Raw genomic sequence first — 22,608 nt, forward strand, 5'->3', positions numbered from 1 at the left:
CAGTGCACATGTCCTGTTCAGACTAATCGTCTTGACATGACACTGGCAAAGTGTTCAAATCTACAAAAATACAGAGGAAATGTGTCATTGTTGTCCAAATGTGTTTCTTTACCAGCTTACAGATAAGAAATGCAAATATATGACATTCAATTGGATCAGAAAGTACACACAACAGGGAGAGAATGATAACACATTCCCTTATGCTGTAATCATTTCCTCTCTCCGGCACAGTTTCTGCCTCGACAGCTAGCTCACCAGCTGAGACTCAGAGAGGATGTACTGGGAAATGTGCATCAGCAAAAAAAAAAAACAAAAAAAACCAAAACTGTGTGGAGTTTACACAACACAACCATGTCGCTATTCAAAGTAAGCTCTCTGTCCTCAGATAACATATGGAAGAAAATGAAAAGTCATTGTCATTGTAAATGGTTTCACATCAGCAAAGACACAGCTACAGTGTGAAGGCTTCACCATTTCTTTCAAGGAATTAGTAAAGACCAGACCAGAGCTGCAAGGAGAAAACAGATGAATGTAAGATTTTGTCTGCCATTAAGAAGTTATCAGAAAAAAATAGGCTTATATTTTGGAAAATAGTGAGAGTGACTCATCTTTTGTTGCACGCATCAGCAATATGCATCTTATCTTGCAGGATGTGATAATGAAACACTGCTGGAAATATACACATCAAACAACATATATTGTATTTATGTCATCATAAGGTACTGCAGTGCACATTTTCACACCTCAGTGCAATAACTGACAGAGAGTGAAAGGATTCATTCCAATGAGAGCAGTGCAGCTCTTCTGACAATTTTTGCTCAGTCAGTTGTTTTTTCCCACAGACGCTGAGTTGCATCTTGGCCCTCACTGCGTTCTTACCACCTACAAGCTCAATGTGACCTTCCATTCACGACTGACAACCATTTATCTGTCACTGATATAGGGAAACAACAATGGGCAGCACATAGGCGGACGGGCACGTGCTAACACGCTGAGCACTGCACCCTCTTTTGACACATCAGGAACGCATGTGATGTTTTCCCACACAGGCTTTAGACACCAAACGTGTTCTCACAACTATTATTTCAGATGATAACAGAGAGGTTTATGTAGTCCGCCACCTATACAATCAGAAGATCAGCACACCTCTGGTTTTTTGTTGAAAAACCACATAGCAGGAAACATGGTGGCATGGCTGAGCAGCCTCTATAAAAGATAAAGACTCTGCTTTATTAGATCAGAGGTATCTAACATGTCTGCCTGGCCCATGTGCTGCGTGTGAGACTGGCCACAGGGTATAATCAGGTCTCACTCACAGGTCCACTGCAACCAATTAGGCCTCACTCACGTTGCCACATCAAATAGCTGTCTAAAATACTAACAGGATTAGTTGTTTTTGCATGTTTACGTCCTGCTGATGGGATTTTTTGTCTAAGACACACATCTGAACCTGCAGAGGTATAATGTTATTTCCAGATGTTTCATCCTCTGGCCATTCTTCGCATGTGCTAGAAATTTCAGAATAATGTCTTATGGAGATTTACATCATCTATCATCAGTAAGGCATCCGTATAGTGAGGCATGTGAATTCCTTCAGTACTGAAAAATTGCACACTGATTTTAATATTACAAACAATCAGTGGCTGTGGCTTCTCTGCAGCCCAGAGGTGCAGCACTTCAGTCTCTCTGTAATGGAACTTTGTGTGGGCTGAGAGCTCATTGATGTTGGCTTTCACAAAACTTGAAAATGCTTTTGCAAAGTCACATTGTGGAGAATAGGCACAGTTATCCAGACAACTGCAGCAGTGGATTGTGCTGCAGATCAAACAGGCTGGCTTGGGGCGCATTATATCAGATTTCATCTTGAGTTGAGGCCCTTCATTCATTTCTGACATTTACTGTTGGATTGGTGCACCCCTCTTCAAGGCCTCTTGGCTCTCAGTCTGCACTGAGGCCCCACCAGCCACTCTGGAAAAACCCAGTGCATCTGACTTGCATTGCCTGGCTCCACTTGTGTGTTCTGTTTGGCCCGTGCCGCTGGAGGAGGAGAACGGGCCCATTACCAGCCGCCGCTCTGAGACCAATATGATGTCATCCTCCCGCTCCGCCATAACAGGCTGCAGATGAGAGGGGCTGGGCCTCTCAGCAGCCTTATGCACTTAACAGAAAGCAGGAAAACACTTTAAAAAATATAGGAGGTACTGAATATCAGTGAACATTAACATTTTCTTCATCTCAAGTCAGGCATCACAGCCCATTGAGAGCATAACAGACTGGAGATAGCAAATATGATAGCTCACTGTTTATCGCATGAGCCTGAGCACCTTATTTGAATAAGACTGATAACAGTCCATGAGTAAACAGAGGGAACACACACATTGTGTTTTAAGGCCTGTGCATTTTACAGATATGATATGGAAGAACTTTAGATGTGATATCAATTTGCCCCACCCACAGAAAATAAATCACCTGTATAATAAAGTTGCTCCCTTTCGTTTGCAGTGGCACTCCCTCATTCCTTGTAAAAGCTGCAGTCAGCCAACAGCATACTCACATATCAAAGGAGTAAGTGAGAAAATAACACTGAGTGGTGGAAAAAAACACTAAGATGCAGGCCCACGTAGGACTACTCATTCACACTCCAAACACACACCCACAAAACTCTGGAGACTGCCTAAGTGATATCCCAGAAGGCTTTGCATTTCCTAGGAAGTCTTGAAGCCACATCAGAGAATCTGAAGAAGCCTGTGGGCTGCAACAGATCTCCTCTCATTTCCCCACAAACTCCATCTCCAACGCCCCGCAGCCACACACTACGCATGATCACTAACTGTCAGCATTCATTTGTGTGTAGACACAGACATTGTTTACAGGTAAAGCAACCAGCAATTTATGAGAGGAATTATTCACTGGTGTGTGTCTTTCTATCTAACAGTGGATCTCTGGCTGATTAGTTAGAGCTGCAGGTTGTTTTTTTTATTATTTGTGGTTTACTGAGGTATAATAGTAGAACTGTTTTTGCAGTATGTGTATACATTAAAAAAAAAAAAACAGAACTTTACTCTGAGCGGGTAAAATGACAGTGCTGACATTTATGAGCAGAAGGTATAGCTGAATCTGATGGAAACGCTATTAGTTTAGAAAGTATTTAGCCATAATCCAAAGAAACAGTTGTTCAGTCATTTCACTCAATACCACAAAAATAAATCTCATCCTGGTTGTAGAGGAACAGTTGAGATACTTAAATCTGGGCCAAAACGTGTTGGACAGGTCAATTAAAACATACATTCCTCTGGTTTCTCTTCCCCATAGGTAGAGATATATCATTAAGATTATCTGTTGGTATCTGTTATAGGACCGTGAAAAGGCCTCGACAGTAAATTCCTCTCTAAATTTTCACAAGCCTTGGTTCAGATTATAGCTCAAGGGAGAGGAGGTAAAGCAAGGTCAGACACTTCCCCTCAGCATGTGGCAGAGATGGAATGGGCCTCATACTTTTACAAATAAAAAAATGGTGCAATGATTTATAATGAATGAAAAACAAGAAAAGCTGTCATTCATTTCCAGCTGCAGTGTAGAGGTTCAGGACACTGACCATGTAATCACATTATTTCAGTAACTGTCAGGACATCTTAAAAGGGGGTGCTAAAACAATCTTGAGGTGTCCCCAAGTGATCAGAGCATATAAGACTACGACCGGCTAGTTGAGCTTAGGACAAATGCTGTAACACAATTACCATGGCTCCGTCCAAAGGTTAAAAATATAACTTCAGAGGTGCTGGCAGGTGGATTTCGTTACCTTTGCACAGGGCCAGACCTGCAGTTTCCCCATTTCTAGACCTTGTGCTATGTTATGCTAACTGTAGCGTCACATTTCCCTAGAGCAGCACCAATCTTCTCATTGATCTCTCCACCAGAAAGTGTAATTTTAAAAGGGCCACAAGCTGGAAACAATTGCTTTATTTCATCTCTTACTATTGGAAAAGTAATTAGAAGATTAGATTATTCAGATTATTCAGTGAACTAGCGCTCCAATCAAAACCAGCCACGATGTGCTGAATGAATGACTTACTGCTCTGTAAACATGATGAATAAAGGATGGCCTATCATCCTCTTTCATGAGGGCTGACTCCTCTCAGTAAGAAGACCTCTACCTTGTCAATGTGTCTTTGGGTCTGTGTCATAGAGATTGTGTGAGCTATGCCCTGCTTTGCATTCCTCTGTCCAGCCTGGACTTTCCCACAGAACCCTAAACCCTGTGAATGAGAGTAGGCCTTTGTTTCAGGCATTTTTCATCCTGATCCCAGCAACTTCCCCATGGTGGAATGCAACAGGAATGCCAGCACCAGCTACCTGGCATTAGAGAGACTTTGTGCAGAAATAGGAGAGGCTGAAGGAGAGAGCAGGTCAAAGAAGTTTGACAATGGATCTCGAGGTGCCCAGCCCATATTACAGCGTGAGGGAACAGTAGAACCCAGGTTGAGTCTCTCAAACATGACTAGATGCACCAAGGAGAAATGAAAAACAAAAGAAAACTATTTGCATCTAGGCCAGTTTCTCTATGAGCTCCCTTGCTGTCACATGTTTTTCTCCTACTGTACAAATCATTAACTTGAGTTCTGACGGAGCAGCTGATTGGCATGCATACACAAGCACTGCTAAAATATGCGTCTGCAGCAGTTAACAGCTTATCACCAACAGCTGGAATGGTAGGACAGCGGTTAGCCTCAAGGTGCAATTCCATTCATTCCTGTATACCTGTAGACCGACAAAGGAGGATTTTAATTTGAGAGATGCCGTGTGAAGATGAGGATTTTTTTGATCCTGTACTATCAGATCATGTTTAATGTTTTATCTCGACAAGTCACAGCAAGAGTTAATTCCTGCATTTTGTTTACAATTGACACACATTTTATGGAATTGATGCAAAGCTTTTGACAACTGCATCAAAATAAAAGCATATCACAAAAGAAGACATTAACTCTGGTGGGCGGCGTCCAGTGTGGAGGTGCACAAATATGAGAATGTACATGTCAGAGCAGGAGCTCGCTTTGAGGCAGGATGCTCACAGACTGACAGACAGACTGTTACCTGGGCCCGTCAGTAAAGCCATTTCAAATGTAACCTGAGCAGCCCAGCTTCTAAGACAATGGCTGATCTTTCCTGGATCCTGATCCTGGTGATAAGTAGCTGAGATAATGTGCTAACTGAGAAGTAATGACAGCACTATGAAGACAAGGGCGGGGCATCAGGTCACCACAATTAGCAAGGGGCCTCCGCTCACATCCCGTGAGAACCAACATCTTCAACCTGTTTCCAAATCCTCCCAGGCTTAAAGTCCACTTCATAACTATAAATAACCTAAAAACATTGACTGAGACTGAATTCATACCATTAGCTGCTAAAATGCAGAGTCATTTGCCATTCTGAGATGACAAAAATTAAAGCAAATCAACCCAAACCTCAGTTCTGCTCCAAATCAAACCAGACCAAACTGGAGCCACACTTTTCTTTGCTGTTCACGTAGTTCAGCATCCCTTTTCCTAGAAAACTCAGCAGATGTTGTATTTATTACGCTCAGTCTGCCAAGAATCTTGGGGAGGACAACTGAACATGTGAAGAGAGAGGGAAGCTCTGCGCTGACCAGGCTCCCCTTCTCCCTTTTGAGAGGAAATTTTATGAACTCACTGGGGAAAGCTAAGGCTCCTCCCTCAACATGACTCGTCATACTACAAATTTCATTAAAATCACTGCAGTATAGTCACAGACCAATGTATTTGTTTACACCTAAAGCTAAGAAACACTGGCCAGAAGTCATTGCCCTGACCTAAATATGAGAAAAGCACTGCCATGTTGAAATTAAGAGATGACAAGTCACAAATCAAGACAGATCATATACAACACTTCTTAGACGGCTATAGTTAGAGGGCACTTCTAAATTTAGCTCATTTGAATTATGCAGAATTTGCTTTTTATGGAGAAATATGCAGATACATGTTTAGTTCCATGGCCCTCTATAACATTTTTTACTATTTTTTAATATGAGAGGAAAAATCTAAGTCATGCAGCAGACATTTGCCTTGAGTTCTTGTTTGCTATTTACAAAAGCAGACTTCACCATGGTCACCAGGCCTGCATGTTGGACAAGGAGAGAGTGAAAGAGAATCATTTCCTATTTGAAACCTCATTATGTAACAAAGAAATAGCTATGCGAGCTGGCTTGTCACCCCTGAAGCATCCAGAGATTTGCAGTTAGATAGGTTATATAGGACTACAGCAGATGAGGGGCAGTCAGGACGAGGCTTGTAAATGGTCTCGGTTTTGACATTACCAGGGAAACATCTTCCCTAACACAGTCACAGGGGTGCATCTCTGCAATTTTAACAGGCAAGTCCAGCAACCGTTCACAATCTCTGTCCTAAGCAGAAAAAGGAGAACTGTGTAGAGACTGTACACAAATTAGTTCCTGTTAAGGCTGTAAAAATAAAACCAAAAGAAGAAACCTGTGAAACAGGCTCCAAACGTCCTACAAAGACACTTCAGTTTCCAGAGTTTAAAACTGAATCTTTTGATGTCCGCTTTATCACATGCAAAATGTATCATTAGAAATAATACTGAAAACAGAAAAGTAAACTAAAAACCAAATGTAGCAACTGCACTCAGTCCTGACAAACTGATATCTTGGTTATTTTTTCACATAATTGTACAATTAACTAAACTCCTAAATCAAACTAATTTTGTTACTGAATCAGGTATCAATAAAATACTTGACAATACAGAAAACAAGAGACTAAGTTGCACGATTTAAAGAAAAATGTCTTAAATATTAGTGTGACAACAACCTTTTCAGCATCAATAAAGAGCCTCACATTATATTGCACCATATTTATTATGTCTCTATAAATATAGAAGATGGACCGTAAAGTATAAAAGATTATTCTGCATCTCGATGTATTTAGGTGCTAGTGAGTGTGACGTTGTGCTGACACAGCAGTACTGTGAGCTGAATGTTAATGTCAGCAGGCTAATGTGCTTACCATGACAATGCTAAGATGCTGATGTTACGCAGGTATAATTTTTACCATGTTTATCATCTTAGTGTGCTAACACATGCTAATTAGCACAAAACTTCTGTATTTCTGCCTATATGGGACTTTATGTCATGTCCTTTCAAACTATCATGGCACTCCTTCTTACAGTTGTTGGGACTTTTAAAGCCAAAAATGTAAAACCAGGTGGCGCTAGAGACACCATCAGGATCACTAAACTCTTAACTTCACCCTCAGGGGATCATGGATGTACAGAATTTCATTGCAGTCCATCCAATAGACACATCATGGGTTACAAAAACAATACTGCTAAATGGCTAAAAGGCATTTATGATTACAACCTTTATATCTGTTACACAGTTTGGCAGCATGTCCACAGTTCCTCTTCACTGTTTCCTTACTGCACAGATCAGCATGCAGGCTAGTCATTGACACACACGTCAAATGACATTATATGCGATTATCATCAAACACATGCCTAAATAGTGGAGAGCCCTCTATTGCATCTGAAAAAAAAAAAAATCAAGCCAGACACAGCCATTTATCTAAGCCTGTGAAATCCTCCACACAAAAAAGGGAAAATTTAAGAGTGGTTCTCAAATAGCCAAATTCCATTTTCTCTTCGAGGCATCACAGTGGTGTGCTCACCTAGTAACTGGTAAACACACATCAACAATGACTAAAAAGCCTTAATGAACCTTAAAATACTCTCCAAAGAAAACAGTTCAAGTGTTGCCACTCTGCAAAGCCTCAGGAGCAACATCCCTGCTGCTTGAGCCTACGTGCCCACTGGGATGTGTTTCCGTTATGGTTTTACTGGTTTATTGTGTCAATCACTATCAGTGAAAAATGCAATGCAATCCTAGGCTGACTAGCAAACACCTGATAAAGAACTCAATTGAAATAGAGGAGATTATGATCTCTTATATAGTGTCTATATAACCACATCCAGGGCTCAAATCAGACAATAGAAACAAAGACCTCACGCATGTGTGACACGTGTTTGAAAAGAAACGAAGATGTTCAGACACTAGACCCGTGGTCTCCACGTGTGCCTCCTGTGTCATTCTATTGTTAGTGATGTGGGCAATGTCAGGGTGGCGCTGGACAGGTGTTCACTTAACATCTACATGACACATGGTCATACAAGATGAATTATTAATTAAAAGCTGACAAAAACAAGAATCACTTCTTTGGAAATAGAGAAGTTATTGTATTCTATTCAGATTCTGATGTTTTTTTCTAAAATTGCAGTTGGCCTGCACATTCAAGGACAATCCGTATGTTTAATGGGGACGCATGCCAAATAAGTATTATGAGGCCGTAGAAGGCAACTAAATACTTTTGCTAAGGTACAACACTAAAAGTACTTGTACTTACTTTTTTCCTACTTTTTGCCACTATATACTTCTTGTCCAGGAAAATGATGAGCTTTTTACTCCACTACATTTACACTTAGTTTCCAGTTTCATCAGTGCCAAAGCCAGTAGAATGTAGTTTACAGTACTTTTACTACATTTTGTTAGTCATTATGTGCTGCCACTTTCACATCACATATGAATATAAAACATTTATTATAGTTGTTTCACATGAATGACATGAGTTGCATCTTATGTGACAAATAATAGCACTGCCCAAAACTGCTTACAAGTCCATCCAACACCCAATACCTTAACTTTTCATTTTGACTCTGTATATGTGAATAGTGTTTCCAATACAGACTTCTTACTTGTACAAGTTAGAGGAAATAAATACAAAGCAAAACACCTAACCATATCTGTGACACTGACTCAAATCTAGACATATAACGCATGAACTGAGGCCTCCTCTGACTGTGGGTGACAGATACCCCTAAACAGAAAGCTGTGTCTGTGCTACATGGCAGTGAGATGACTAAGCATGAGGCCTGGTGCCTGTGGCATTGTGCAGACATGTTCCATTCTGTCAGCGCTCTGCAGCACATAGGAACCATTTCACACGGTCCCCGAGTCTTGGACAAGCGAGTGAGAACTTCAGAGGCTCTGCTGACAGCCTTTACTGAGCAATAAAGCACTGTGGCTGCAACAGTAACGTCTTTTTACTCTTCACCTGATTGATCCCTTAGCACATTTTCATACAAGTACACCAAACACAGTCCTGGTGTTGGTGCAGCAAGAAAAACAAATAAAAAACATCAAAACATATATTGTAATTCCAATGTAAAAGACATGTGGGTAGTGAGCAAATGCAATGCATAAAGTCTGAGTGAAATGCTGAAGCAGAATTTGTTGTTTTTGGCAGCCCAAATGAGAAAAATGACTTCATTGTTCTTTATAAGTGACTCATATATTACACAGTAATGTCAGGAAAATGAACACTGAGTCCTATTGCAGGTATTTCCCCCCAAAACAGTGAATATATAAGGTAAGCATTCTCTTCAAACCACCCCCCAGTATCACTGAGCTTATTAAAAGTGTGTGTGGTCCCAGAGCAGCAAGAGTCTTTTCAAGCCTTGAACGCCACCTACTGTTGTTGGGCAGACGTTACTGTCACGGTATATTCATATCTCTATGAGCTTTTTAAAGCAAAAAAAAAAAAAAAAAGACGAAATATAAAACCTTCCACCAAAAATTTCTAAATTACAATAAATAATTTCATCCAGATAATCAAATAATAATCCATCCAATAATTAAATTCCTTCAAATTCTTGTGGTTTCCATGTTGATCCTATTTTGCACCATGTCCCCACAGTAATTAGTCTGCATCCACACACTCAGCCAGATAATTCAGGTTGTTGTTCCTCATTTTGCAAACCTCTTCTGTACATTAACATGTATGCAGTGTGTCTGAAAAATAACAGCAAGTAAACATGTAAAGAAAAATGAAATACAATAAACTGGGGAAAAAATATTAAATAGGTTTTAGGCCAAAAGCTGGTGGTTATTGAAAGACAACATGAGAGAAAAGGCAGATTTCCTCAGTTCAAACATTAGAAAGCCCTCATGGCAAAAACACATTAGCTGTTAGTCTTAATTTGTCCCTGAAGAACAGACAATAAGGCTTTAAGAGCTGTTTCCGCAAGGACCGGTAGGAAGATAAGAGTCCCATAATGTTAGTGAGAGTCAAGCATTTCAGCCTTTATATGTTATTAATACAAATCCGGAAGAGAAATGTGACAAACTGGAGTAACATGTTTTTTGGTCACTTCTTGCTAAACATGTTTAATTTATTTCAAATTTGTTAAAGGTGAGACAGACTATTCTAGATAGCACAGAGAATTAGAGCATAAACAGTCAGAACACCTCATTGTACTAAAGGAATAATTCGTCATTTCACAAAATACACTTTTATGCTTCATGTGCATGCTAAATATGAAGCCGGAGCCAGATGATGGTTAGTGTAACATAAAGCCTGGAAGCTGTCAACCACAACCCTCATGCACTGTTGACAACAGAGCCTATGCAACACAACAGACACAGAAACTGACTGAATGAGTAATTTACCTGTGAGGTTTTCCATATGATGTCTGCACATCCTCCCAGGAGACCTGTGTGTTGGAATGAAAAGACAGAATTAATCACAAGTTTGCACAAAAGACAATACAAAAGTAAGATAAGAATCTCTCCTGAACAAATGGAGGTGAATCCTATATATCTAAAAGCTTTAACAAAACAATTCACAAAGAGCCTTCAACAAGTGCAAAGCCAGAAATAAACAGCCCTCAGGTTGGAAAGAGCTAGTCAGGACATACCTGTTTGACATGACTGTCATTTGCATAGTACCAGTGCTGGTTCATCCTGTGATGAACGTAAGCGGTGTAGTGCCCAAACGATGCAGTACCAGAGTGCACGACCACTGCAAACAAAGTGTAGGTGCAATCGTCCTGGAAGAACAAATAAACTTTTAAATGACAAGTTCTATCATATCCAGATAACTAGACAGGAAACACAAGTACCTGGGCAAAGTTTGTGGAGAACGCCTCTTGAACAGTCTCAGAGAAGTCAAAGGTTTTTGGAAAGGTAACGCTGCAATCAAGCTTTTGGGTGAAACCACGGCTATTTCGAAAGCGTTTCAGGTGCATGCACAGGATCCGAGGCAGAGAGAGCAGTTTGATCCCCTGAGAGACAAATCACATGTCAGAGTTGATGGGTCTCAATTCATTTTTGGGGGGGATAACACTTAAACCGATTCTCACCTTTTTAGATGGAGTCTTATTTCCACACTGGGCACAAAAACAGCAATTTATGTCCCTCAGCTCCTGAGGCTCAAAGAAGGAGGTCAAGCAGGCTTCCTGGAAAGGATCATGTTAGAAATACAAGTCTGAAATCAGGAAAATGATTTGTACATTTCTGTTTTTGTAACAAGCTTAGCCGTTTCCCTCAAAGCTAAACAAACTGGCTGCTATTTAATGCACACAATAAGAATATTTTATCTTCTCTTCTAAAAAAAACGCTAGTGAGTGTGTTTCTGCACCAGAGAGTTGTGATCTTCCCTTATATGTACAGGCAGGCTGAGCAGGTAGCTGGTCTGAGTCTGGACAGAGCTGCACTCTAAACACTGCAGGTGAGTCTCCACAGAAATCTTGTACAGATTCTGGATTTCAAAAGCCTGAAAGAGAAAACAAGTAGAAGCAAACATTGATAAGTTTTCAGAGTTAAAAAAAATAAAATAAAGAATATCAGTGATAAAACACCAACCAGTGCTTTGTCATCTATCTGCTGCTGGATGAAGTTCAGAATGGAGAGGAACACCTCATCAGCATCGTGCTGTGTATAAACTGCAAAACAACAGTGTCATTCTTACATGTTGTGATATGAACCACATCACTTTGACACATTTACTGTGGGACTCTAGACTCTTACGCCGCACGCGGTTTCTGTCCAGACAGCGGAGGAAGTCACGATGTGGAGCCGGCTCAGGAAGGGTGCTCCTCATGGCAGCGAGGACTCTCTTCAGCTGCACGGGGACATTATCACTGTTCGCACTGTTGTCCACTGCTTCCCACCTTGTGCAATTCAGGCATCTTCATTAATCTTTAACCCATTGGTGCTAGTTCACACATTAAAGTGATTGTATTTGAGCATTGTAAGTCAGGATCATAATGCATATGAAGACTTGCTTACTTTTCTAATAGGTCTGCCAGTTCCCAGGTAGCAGAGAGGGTCTGCAGTAAAGTGTTCACACAGCAGGACAGGTGATCATTGGAAAGGCCTCTCATTCCTGTGACAGACCATCAAAGACAATAGCACAGACTGTATGTGAGACTGTGACCCAGTCTACCATCAGACCCCTGTCTAGAAGCCCAGGTGAGGCCCAGAGTACCAGTGAAGATTTGAATGAGAAAATAAAAATCAGTTTAAAGTGCAGATCAAAGAGCCAGGGGCCATGAGGTCAAGGGCTTGTGGTGATGATGTCCAGTAAACAACAGGCTAAAACTGCTAATGAAGAAAACTGATGCCTGTTTAGCACATTAAACAATCATTAGCCTTAACTATACCTGAATGACACCGTTATATCACAGGTGCTTCTTTTCTACTCACTGTACAGGAGGATCTCCGCACGAACTACTGAAGAACGTTTGCCGAACCACAGAGACATCAGTGCAGACTTGAGTTCACGATGTGGTCTGGAGGTCTGAGTCTGACAGAACTGGTCTGAGTAAAACGCTCCTGTCGTTTCCGAGTAAACATCAGCGACAGATGAACAGCTGTACGGTTTCACTTTCGTTTTACAACGTTTCTGTTCTGTCATCGAAACTTACAAGCTGACATGCGCAGACTAAACGAACCAATCTGCGCTATTAGCGCAAACAAACGGTAAATTGCGCTAATTAACATATTGTCCCAGAAAGCAGCATCTTATACAAACCCTGAATCAGCCTTTAATTATGTTTAATAGAATCATTTCATTCCTTTAAACAACCCATTGATTTTTTTGTTCTAAATACGTCACTAAGTGGATTTAAGGCCAATAATACTGCGGTTAATTGTATTTCTATGAGCCATGATATAAATTATCTTTCTGATACATTTATACCGTGTCCTAAAAAACTAAACACATTCGAATAGTCTGTACACAGATAGAACTACACATTAATATAACATAATAAAATCCTGAACATGAGGTTTTATACTATTCTATAAATATAATAATGCATCATTATAGAAAATCAACAGCAGCAGAAGCAGCTTTTCAAAGTTCTTCCCCTTTATAAAACAATCTTTTTGTGTCTGAGTGACTTCATTTTACTTCATTATTCTTCCACTTACCTTTTTTGTTGATCTTTTCAGGCATCCCCTCATATTTGATTATATATCTGTGTTATATGTTTTGTAACAATGCTGTCTGTTCTATTTGTTGATATCATGGTAAAGATGCTGTAAAAGGTTTCTTATCTCCATGATGCACTTCACTGGTTAATATATATAAATTATATTATAATGCAGTGGACCTGACAACTAAAGGATGAGTTAGTGAGGAACTGAGGGGCAAAATTTTAGTGAAAAGCACAAAAAAACACTCAAAATCAGGCAATAAAATCTCTGGAGCATCTTGACGAGTTCAAACATCTGAGGTTTCTCAATCCAAATACAGAAAATCCTATCAGTAATGTGCTTGTTTGTATGAAGCATTAATACAACTGGACTGAGCTATGGTCCCTTACATACACCAAGTAAAACTCAATCAAAATAAGGAATAAAACATGTGACTTTCAGTCTTTTACAGTCCTTTGCTCTGACTGAGAGTCTGATAGTGCGGTGCAAACATGGTACTCCACATCTGTTTCAGCACTTCGACAAGTTTGGAAATCCACATGAATGATGACGGCAGAGCTGTGTGCAGAGAAGAGGAAGACCAAGTCAATCCTAGACACATGCTGTGTACTTCAACAAGCCTGGTGATGAACCTGAGACACAGAGAACATTTAAACCAACCTGGGTCCATTCGAACAAACAGCATGTAGAGAAGAACAGCAGCCAGAAAGATCCTGCGAAGAGGGAATGAGCCAGAGGACGACAGGAAGAGATTTCTGTATAAAAACCTGAGAATGGCCACCAGTTTCTGGATTACAGCACCTGTAGAAAAAAAAACAGTCAGATGACCAGTCTGCGTTTATTATTTACACTAATATAATATAATAAAATGCATCTAATGAGAAGATGAACTGAAATTTGTGACCTTGAGTTGAGACTGAACGTGCAGCGGTTTCAGAGTTTGGGCTACAATCAGGATTTAGAGGCGGTTCCTGATTCTGTTGTTCTTTTGCTTCTACAACATCGAGGGCCGTCTGTCGCTGGTCTTCTGTGAACGCACAGCTTCCAACCTCACCGACGATCAACTGCCGAGCCTCCTCTGTGTGTCTGAGAGGCACAAGCACATGCAGCAGGTAGAGCTCCGCGACCGTCCCAAAGCCTGGCGCTCTGCTGTTGGATGGGCAGTGTAACCAAACTCTGGCTGCCTCCTGCACCACAGCAGGCTCACCCACCTTAGAGTAAAGAAGTATGCTGCCAAAATGAGAGAGAAAGTTAGCGCTGAAAACTATTAATCCATAAATTGATAAGTCAAATGACATTTTTAATAATTTTTCAAGAAAATATTTTCTGATTTTGGCTTCTGAGGGATTTGCTGATTGCTGGCATGTTTGCTGTTTGTTTAATAATCCATTTGACAACCCAATCCACTTGAGCTCTTCTAAATAACTGATTAATGATTATAAGAAACACCAGATAATAAGTAAAAAACATGTACATCACATCTTCAGAGAGCTCAAAGCGGCAGGAAGACATCGAAAGATATTCAATTTAGAAAATCATCAGCAGCATAGAAACACAAACACGACTGAGAATTTTAATTTAATTCATAATTAAAATAATCTCTCAAACTTTCAGAAGAATTTCTGCTGAACTACCCACTCACCACATCTGCATTATCTTAGCAGGTATTTTCTCCTGGTGCTCATAGTGCTGAAGGACCCAGGAGAGGACACGGGGCCACTGGTTCAGCTCAGCCAGGGCTTGAATCCCTAAGATGCAGAAACCAGCTTTAAACTCTCCACACCTGAAAAGACAATAACAAGTTACATTTACACTCAGGCTGCAGGGATCATTCAGATGATTCAAGGTGCATTCAGGTGCAGTGTGAGGTTCAGATTTCCACCTGCTGCCCTCCTGATCCGTGTCGCCCAGGCTCTCCAGGCCTCTGTCACATGTGTCAAAGGCTGCCTGGAAATCTCTGTGGACCATCATCTCCTCTGCAGCCCCGTCCAGCAGGTTGAACATCTGGACTGAAGCAGAGGACGATGGAGGGCTGCAGACTGAGCCGAAGCTGTGAGCAGGAGCTAAACTGTTTGAACAGCTGCTCATTTCTGACAGTTGTCAATAAAATACAAGAAAATACAAAACTACTCACAACTCTACGAGCCAATGCTTTGGTTTCACTAGCTCAGCCTATAGCTGTCTGTTAAATAAACCTGTGTGGAAAGTTATTGTCCACATTTTATTTACCATCCGTGATCCCTCGGACTTCCTGTTTTGAGACTATTAGCCAATCAGACGTCACATTCTTCGGCCTGACGAAAGTAGCCAATCACGTTACAGCTTCTTCCAACACGCGTCATCGCTTTTTTTCCTATCTACTTGTAAACACGTGTGTTGAGCGGTGTGTGTTGCTGTTTACGGAGAAAATTCAACAAACTAATCAAACTACTCGTTCGTAACGTAAGTCACACGTACTGTGCAGACTGTAGAATGACTCGGCCCCAATGTGTCAGGCAGAATCAGCTGCTTTACGTTGTTTTCAACACGGCGATAACTCAGTAGCTAACTAGCTAGCAGACTGTTTACTTAGCTTGTGTGCCTGTAACTTCATATACACTTATATGTTGATGAAAACGGTTTAATTATGATCTTAGAGAAATTTTGCGTTTTTATCAAAACGTATTTAAAAGTGAAATGTGTTAAACTGTTTCCTACGGTTTTAATGGACTTTAAATCATATTGTTTGCTAATAGTGTCTCTGCTGTTTGGTTCTATTGTGTTGTGATAAGTAGGTCTGGGCGATATGGAAAAAGATCTTATCGCTTTTACATTTTCCAGGGAAATAGAAACTAAATTCTTTGGTCACTTACAAATAAACCAGATTTGTTGTTGTGCAACAAGTGTCACTCTTGTTTTAAGGGACCACCAACACTTGCCTTGGTCTGGCACTGTAAAGTCTTGAATTTTTCTGTGCCTCGCTGCTCAGTCTTATGTTTCTGCTGATTGACCTGTCCATGTCAAATTAAAACTGCCAGTTCTTAATCTTATCTCAGTGCAACATAAAATTCAATATTTGGCACAGCCCTAGTGATGAGACAAAATCAAACACAATACAGTCAGTACAGCTTCTTAAAACCAAATTAGTTTGACTGGAGTTCTGCTGTTTTTCAGTGCATCCTTGAAATGGCAAAAAGCCTGCGGAGCAAATGGAAGCGAAAGATGCGGGCGGAGAAGAGGAAGAAAAATGCTCCTAAGGAGCTGGTTCGACTCAAACAAGCTCTGAGCCTGGATAAGAAAGGAGACTCTGCGATGACTGACATGCAGGAGATCGCCACCGTGGTGCCAGCTGACAAGATCAAGAAGCAGACGGATGTGGAAATGGCAGAGGGAGACGGTGACGGTGAGCGAGCACAACATGGTCCAAAGAGGAAAAAGATTTTATAGTCAAACATGTTATTTAATATAATTAATATTATTAGCATTTTTCTTTTAGGACACGTTTATTTATTTAGCCCTCTCACTCAAGACAGTCTTTGTTTTTATTGTGTTTTAGAAGGTAAGATGGACATGGACAGCAAGCGCAACAAGAAAACTATGTTGGATGAAGATGGACAGTACCCTGCGTGGATGAGCCAGCGGCAGGCCAAGAAACTGAAAGGCAAACGGATGGCAAAGAAGAAAGGCCAGGCCAAGAAGAAGGGTATCGCCTGGTGAAACGGGAAACCAAGACGCAGAAATACAGGATCCTTTTCGTAAAAACTGATGACTTTCCACTTTTGGATCTCATCCTGCTCAGTGGATTACAAGATTCATATTGTGCTGCAGAGCCTGTTATTATACGGTAATTCACTGCAGGAAAATGTTATGGAACAGCGGCTCCATTTTGACTTTTAAGACCTGTCTTATCAAATTAACACGTGTGCATAGTATGTCTGGCCAGTATGGTTTAGTGCATCATAGTTATGAAGATGACACATATTCTGTACTCAAATCTTTCCCTGCTTGGATACAAGAGAGTACTTAAATTTATGGCTTGTACAGTTCACTGTATCATGGTGTTAGTTCTTCATGTGATTTTGTTTCAAGCCACTCAGAGCTGTGGAAAATAAATAAAAAAACCACAATGTTAAAAACAGAATCTTTTTCTGAAATCCAGAAGGATATTTTATTGGCTCCACTCAGTTCCCTGCAGATACAAAATAAAAACCTTGCCACTAATATTGTTTTGGTGGTGATGATACTCACTGTAACAGTCCCTAAGCCAGAAGTTACTTGCTAAAATCAGCTGAAGCCATTCTGAAGCTATGACTGTTTTTTTTTTTTTTTTTATAAATACATTGAGTTGACATAGTTTAAATGAGGCTTGTGCAAAAACTGCTTGAGCATGATGCTCTTACATCAGCTGAACGTAAGCGGCTGGGAACAGGCCAAAGCGTCCATTACAATGTCCCTTCCACCAGCCTTCGTCAATCATCTCTATGTTGGTGATGATGTCGTCTGGGTTGAAGGAGATCTCATCATCATCCTCTGTGAAAAAGTCACCAAAGGATTTTGTCCTTGCTAATGTTAAGATGATTATTAAATGTCAAAATATGACAATATGAAGTGGTGTCATACCTCCCTGATAGTCGTAAATTGCCACAGCCTTCTGGCCACCTGACAGGTCTTCATAGTCGTGATCATCGTCTGTAAAAGAAAGCATGAGTGTTTCACATGTGAAACATTTTGACTTCACTGCAGCCGACTGAGATACGGACCTGTGGCTGGAAGAGGAGGCCCTTGAGAAAGTTCTTCATACTCCACTTCATCCTCCTCCACCTCTGCTGACCTGTGAGGCAGAGGGGGGGGGGCATCCACATCGAGGGAATCATCCGAGCGTGGAGGCAAGTCTGGGGGCTCCTCATATTCTGGTTCATCCTGAAAATGTACATCCTTTAACTTATGAATGAACAAAGAAATGTCTAAACCTAAAGATGTATGACTTCAGTGCCTGAGCACACAGCGTAGTGAAGTTAATACGTATCTAGAAAGGGATGCTGTTGGCTTTGGTGTTTTCATATAGAACATTGCTAGAATCAATTTATCTATTATTTGGTACAACTGATGTTGGACTGAGTCTATGTGTCAAACCTCAGGTTCAGGTTCAGGTTCAGGTTCAGGTTCTGGTTCAGGTTCAGGTTCAGGTTCAGGTTCATGCTCAGGCTCGGGCTCAGGCTCAGGAATTTCTTCTGTCTCTGGCATGTGGTGATGTATTTCCAGAGGCATGTCGTGCTTTGGAGCCACATCTGGAATAGGTGGTGGACAAACTTTGTCCTCTCTCGTGCTCTGTTCCTGCTGGAAACAACAGCACAAAAACCGTTAATATACATACTGACCAGCACTGACATTTCAGCCCTTTGTATTCTTCTAAAATAGTGCATGTGTTTACCTGCTGTCTGTATTTGGCCTCCTCTTGCTCTCTTCTCTCTCTAGCCTGTCTTCTCGCTCTCTCTTCTTCGGCTTTCTTCTTGCTCTCTTCATCTGAAGCCTTGGCTATGCTCTCAAAACGAGCCTTCAGTTTTCCTGCACCTACACTTGCTGCATAATAGAGCAGATAGAAATGGATATGAACACATCGCGTTAGAAACGACCTCAGCCCTGTTTCCAGAAACAGTTCAACACTTGTCCATTTAATGAGGCTAATTAAGGGGAAAAATGCACTTACAGGCCTCCACTGGTTGTGTCTTTTCATAAGTGGAGGTGGGGGAGTCCATGTCTGAGAAGTCAGCTGCACTCTAGAGGAAGATGTACTCATTTAGAAAAGCTAAAAGAGGCAATTATCATTCGCTTTTTTCATTTTTGAAAACAGAGGAGCTGAAATCATTAGTCCATTAAGTTCAATTCTGACACTTAAAAACTGGATATTAGTTCTGTAAAATAAACTTCCTCACACTGTTAAACAGTGCTGGTGCAGAAACAGCAACAAAGATGAAAATAAGCACATAAGTTAATCTGCACTTGGAAAACAAGTGAGCTCATTTTTTTTCTACTATAAATTTACTTATTTTTTCCTCTAAAATAAAAACAAAAGAAATCGTTAAAGGCATTAATGCATCAACACACCTGCCAGTGAATTCTTTGGATAATCGTACTTGAAGCTACTGTGGCTTTAACAACTTTTCCCACTAAAGTCTAATTCTGAGGGTAACTGACGTCAGTGATTAAACAGCAGATTTATTTATAAGGAAAATGATCAGTAGCTTCGGCCCATGTTCTGACCTTATCCATGCGATCTGTCTGTACGCCATAACGACCTCCAAATCCTGCTGAGTAATCTAAAAATAAGAAATAAGTGTGATCAGTGTCAACAACTATAAATCAGCTGATTTTTAAATTATACATACGAGTATTGTCTCACCTTTTTGTGACTGATGTTTTTCTGTCTCGCCTTTATACTCATACCCCAAAGCAGCTTTATCTACTTTCTCCTTCTCGACGCCGAACTTTCCTCCAAATCCCTTTGAATAATCTGAAGAAAATCAACAGATGCAGAAATAAAGCAATGACATGACAGTAAAAAAAGTATCAAAAATGAAAAATACTGCAGCTTAAACTCACCCTTCTGTGACTGATGCTTCTCGGTCTCGCCTTTATACTCGTACCCCAAAGCAGCTTTGTCCATCTTCTCCTTCTCCACCCCGTACCTTCCTCCAAACCCCTTTGAGTAGTCTGGTGAAAATAAGATGCATATGAAAATTAAAGCAAATATCCACTGAACACTTACAAAATTGGCAATTGCTATAAATTAAATTCACCTTTCTGTGACTGGTGCTTCTCAGTCTCTCCTTTATAGTCGTACCCCAAAGCTGCCTTGTCGACTTTTTCCTTCTCCACCCCGTACCTTCCTCCAAACCCCTTTGAGTAGTCTGGTGAAAATAAGATGCATATGAAAATTAAAGCAAATATCCACTGAACACTTACAAAATTGGCAATTGCTATAAATTAAATTCACCTTTCTGTGACTGGTGCTTCTCAGTCTCTCCTTTATAGTCGTACCCCAAAGCTGCCTTGTCGACTTTTTCCTTCTCCACCCCGTACCTTCCTCCAAACCCCTTCGAGTGGTCTGAAAACATAGGAAATTCTAGATGAGACCTATTTGGTAGGTAACAACCTCCATAAGGAAAATAATATACTGTTTATGACCAACCTGTCTGCGATGCATGTTGCTGCACCTGTCCTTTGTAATCAAAGCCCATGGCAGACTGCCCAGACAACACAGAAATCCCATTTAATGTTCAAATATTGCTTTTTATTCCTTCCAAAAGTGTTTTAAGACATTTAAATATATTTTCCCAAAAAGTCTAATTAACTAGTTAATGATTCTTAAAAATGGCACCTAGTCTTTCTAATAATAAGCAAATATTTCTTTGAAGTTTAATTCCTGGACACAACATCCTCGTCTTCTCACCTTATCAACGCGATCTTTCTGAACACCAAACTTCCCACCAAACCCTTTTGCTGCATCTTTCTGGGAGGAGTGTTGATCAACCTGTGCCACATAGTCGTGACCCACAGCCACCTGAATAGAAGAGACACACGTATTAACAAACGCAGGCTGCAGCACACAGGCTTTGTAAGCAGAGTAAAGGATAAGACACATCAGATATGGCAGGAAATAGGATGAGCACATCATCAAAAAGCTTGTTTACCTTGTCCATCCGGTCCTTCTCCACACCAAACTTCCCTCCATATCCGTAGGATGCTTTGGGAGTGTGCTCCTTCTGCTTCACTTTCTCATGCTCCACAGCCACCGTGCTCCTGAGCTCTGCAACACTGCCAGCTCATACAGGGTCAGTCATACTGACAGACGTACACCAGTACACGTGCTAATACTAGTACTTAACCTAAACAACTACCTCTGATCAGTATTACCTGAAATAATCTTTGCTCTAAACACAGAATACTGGAGGTGAAATTGTGAACATACACATTTGGAGTCGATCCTGATATAAACAACACACACATTTAAAAGAGAAACTGGGTTTTTAATCTGTTTTAAAGGCTTAAAGATTAATTATGTTTATGATTTTAACACTTTATCACAATTACTGACTAAGTGTTGAGGCAAATCTTCAAGCCTTGCTGTCATTACCCATATTTGGAGACACTGGCTGTGTGTCAGCCTGCGTTCTGCTCTCACTTCCTCTTCCTGTTTCTACTCAGCACCCACTCTGGCCTGCGTTTCTCTACAACTTCTACATGACCATTTATTTACAGAAACGGGGTCTGTATGGCTTTACCTGATGTGTTCTTTACGTCCAGAGCCCTCGATGGTCTTGGCTCCCCACCTCTGCTCCTGCTCCGACACGTCATTCTGAAAACAGGCAGAAAACAACACTTGAAATCCAAAGGGGAAGAAGACTGAGGATGAGGCTTTGCACAACAAACACTCTGTTCACAGTACCTCAAAGTCCGGATCTGTCTCCCAGTCGTCGCCCTCTGCAGCCACCTTCATGTTCACATTGTGGCCCACAACTGACTTCCACATCTGGTGGGGGAGTAAAACAACATAAGGAGGCTGATAATGGCCTAATAATGTGCTCACAACTGCACATACTGAGAACTATCAGAGAGCAATCACTCATTCTTTATGACGACAAAACCACCAACAAGCACAAACTCTGACCACCATTTGCTGAAGTATCAAAAAGGAAGTGAAGTTATTTTCAACATGAAGCTGCATTTCCCCTATAATAGAAAACACTTCAGGGCCAAGCTGATGCAAAAAACTCAACAATCCATTAGAAATATTATCATTTTACTCAAGAGACTATTTATTTTGTAGACAATTCAAATCCCCTGTATTGAATGTCCTTTTAATCCCATTACATTCCACTGTAGTTAGACTAGTATTCGTAGCTGGTGATGCCGGGTATAATAATATTAGACAGGTGCACATTAAAGTAGAAGTACTGACGTTGGCCCAGAAGCTCTCACGGTTCTGATTCCGCACCTTGATTCATGCAGACAGAAAAAGTCCAAAAAACTACATTTGACAACTCGACTCATTAAACCTACTTCCTCAACGCAGCCGAATAAAGTAGAATCGCGGATATAAACATGTTAGTGATTTATTTAGAAGAATTAATTCCGATACCTTTAGTTCTCAGGGCGGTGTGTCCGGGTTGAGGTTGAACTGCTCCTGAAATTCTTCTCTCAAGTTGTGACACTTTGACGGGCGACAAGTGAACGTGCATCTGGCACACGTGAACGCGCGTTAATATAAATAAATGTATAAATTAAAGCCTGAAAGTATCAGACTTTAATTAATATAAGACATATAT

The 22,608-nt window shown here is 40.7% G+C and overlaps 4 protein-coding genes across 8 annotated transcripts; 1 reads left to right on the plus strand and 3 right to left on the minus strand.

Annotated features, from left to right (window-relative positions):
* Nucleotides 1-8,604: 8,604 nt before the first annotated feature.
* usp18 (ubiquitin specific peptidase 18) lies at nucleotides 8,605-12,829 on the minus strand. Its single transcript, XM_026326497.2, has 10 exons — nucleotides 12,569-12,829; nucleotides 12,152-12,248; nucleotides 11,891-12,033; nucleotides 11,726-11,805; nucleotides 11,502-11,636; nucleotides 11,224-11,319; nucleotides 10,984-11,145; nucleotides 10,780-10,911; nucleotides 10,532-10,575; nucleotides 8,605-9,874 (listed from the first exon to the last, which is right to left on the minus strand). The coding sequence occupies exons 1-10, from the start codon at nucleotides 12,777-12,779 to the stop codon at nucleotides 9,802-9,804; spliced, it is 1,173 nt and encodes a 390-aa protein (XP_026182282.1). The 5' UTR covers nucleotides 12,780-12,829; the 3' UTR covers nucleotides 8,605-9,801.
* Nucleotides 12,830-12,938: 109 nt separating this feature from the next.
* Nucleotides 12,939-15,547, minus strand: pex26 (peroxisomal biogenesis factor 26). Its single transcript, XM_026326498.1, has 5 exons — nucleotides 15,186-15,547; nucleotides 14,946-15,086; nucleotides 14,208-14,533; nucleotides 13,964-14,104; nucleotides 12,939-13,861 (listed from the first exon to the last, which is right to left on the minus strand). The coding sequence occupies exons 1-5, from the start codon at nucleotides 15,389-15,391 to the stop codon at nucleotides 13,749-13,751; spliced, it is 927 nt and encodes a 308-aa protein (XP_026182283.1). The 5' UTR covers nucleotides 15,392-15,547; the 3' UTR covers nucleotides 12,939-13,748.
* Nucleotides 15,548-15,613: 66 nt separating this feature from the next.
* On the plus strand, nucleotides 15,614-17,423 carry llph (LLP homolog, long-term synaptic facilitation factor). Of its 2 annotated transcripts, none has more exons than XM_026326499.1 (3): nucleotides 15,614-15,745; nucleotides 16,457-16,685; nucleotides 16,839-17,423. In XM_026326499.1, exons 2-3 carry the CDS (start codon nucleotides 16,469-16,471, stop codon nucleotides 16,997-16,999), a joined length of 378 nt encoding a protein of 125 aa, XP_026182284.1. In that variant the 5' UTR covers nucleotides 15,614-15,745; nucleotides 16,457-16,468; the 3' UTR covers nucleotides 17,000-17,423. The 2 variants fall into 2 exon arrangements, with proteins under 2 accessions (XP_026182284.1, XP_026182285.1); XM_026326500.1 differs by lacking the exon at nucleotides 15,614-15,745 and adding an exon at nucleotides 15,756-15,903 and having other exon boundaries at nucleotides 16,456-16,685.
* On the minus strand, nucleotides 17,424-22,568 carry hcls1 (hematopoietic cell-specific Lyn substrate 1). 4 transcript variants are annotated; one of them, XM_026326494.1, is made up of 17 exons: nucleotides 22,422-22,568; nucleotides 21,729-21,812; nucleotides 21,565-21,638; nucleotides 20,974-21,097; nucleotides 20,733-20,843; nucleotides 20,472-20,526; nucleotides 20,277-20,387; nucleotides 20,080-20,190; nucleotides 19,883-19,993; nucleotides 19,683-19,793; nucleotides 19,544-19,599; nucleotides 18,990-19,059; nucleotides 18,714-18,862; nucleotides 18,416-18,616; nucleotides 18,043-18,202; nucleotides 17,903-17,971; nucleotides 17,424-17,812 (listed from the first exon to the last, which is right to left on the minus strand). In XM_026326494.1, the coding sequence occupies exons 2-17, from the start codon at nucleotides 21,810-21,812 to the stop codon at nucleotides 17,679-17,681; spliced, it is 1,731 nt and encodes a 576-aa protein (XP_026182279.1). In that variant the 5' UTR covers nucleotides 22,422-22,568; the 3' UTR covers nucleotides 17,424-17,678. The 4 variants fall into 4 exon arrangements, with proteins under 4 accessions (XP_026182279.1, XP_026182280.1, XP_026182278.1 ...); XM_026326495.1 differs by having other exon boundaries at nucleotides 18,043-18,204; nucleotides 18,454-18,619; XM_026326493.1 differs by having other exon boundaries at nucleotides 18,416-18,619.
* Between the last annotated feature and the right edge of the window lie 40 nt (nucleotides 22,569-22,608).

The sequence above is a fragment of the Mastacembelus armatus genome, chromosome 23 (assembly GCF_900324485.2).
Source record: "Mastacembelus armatus chromosome 23, fMasArm1.2, whole genome shotgun sequence".
NCBI lineage: Eukaryota > Metazoa > Chordata > Actinopteri > Synbranchiformes > Mastacembelidae > Mastacembelus > Mastacembelus armatus.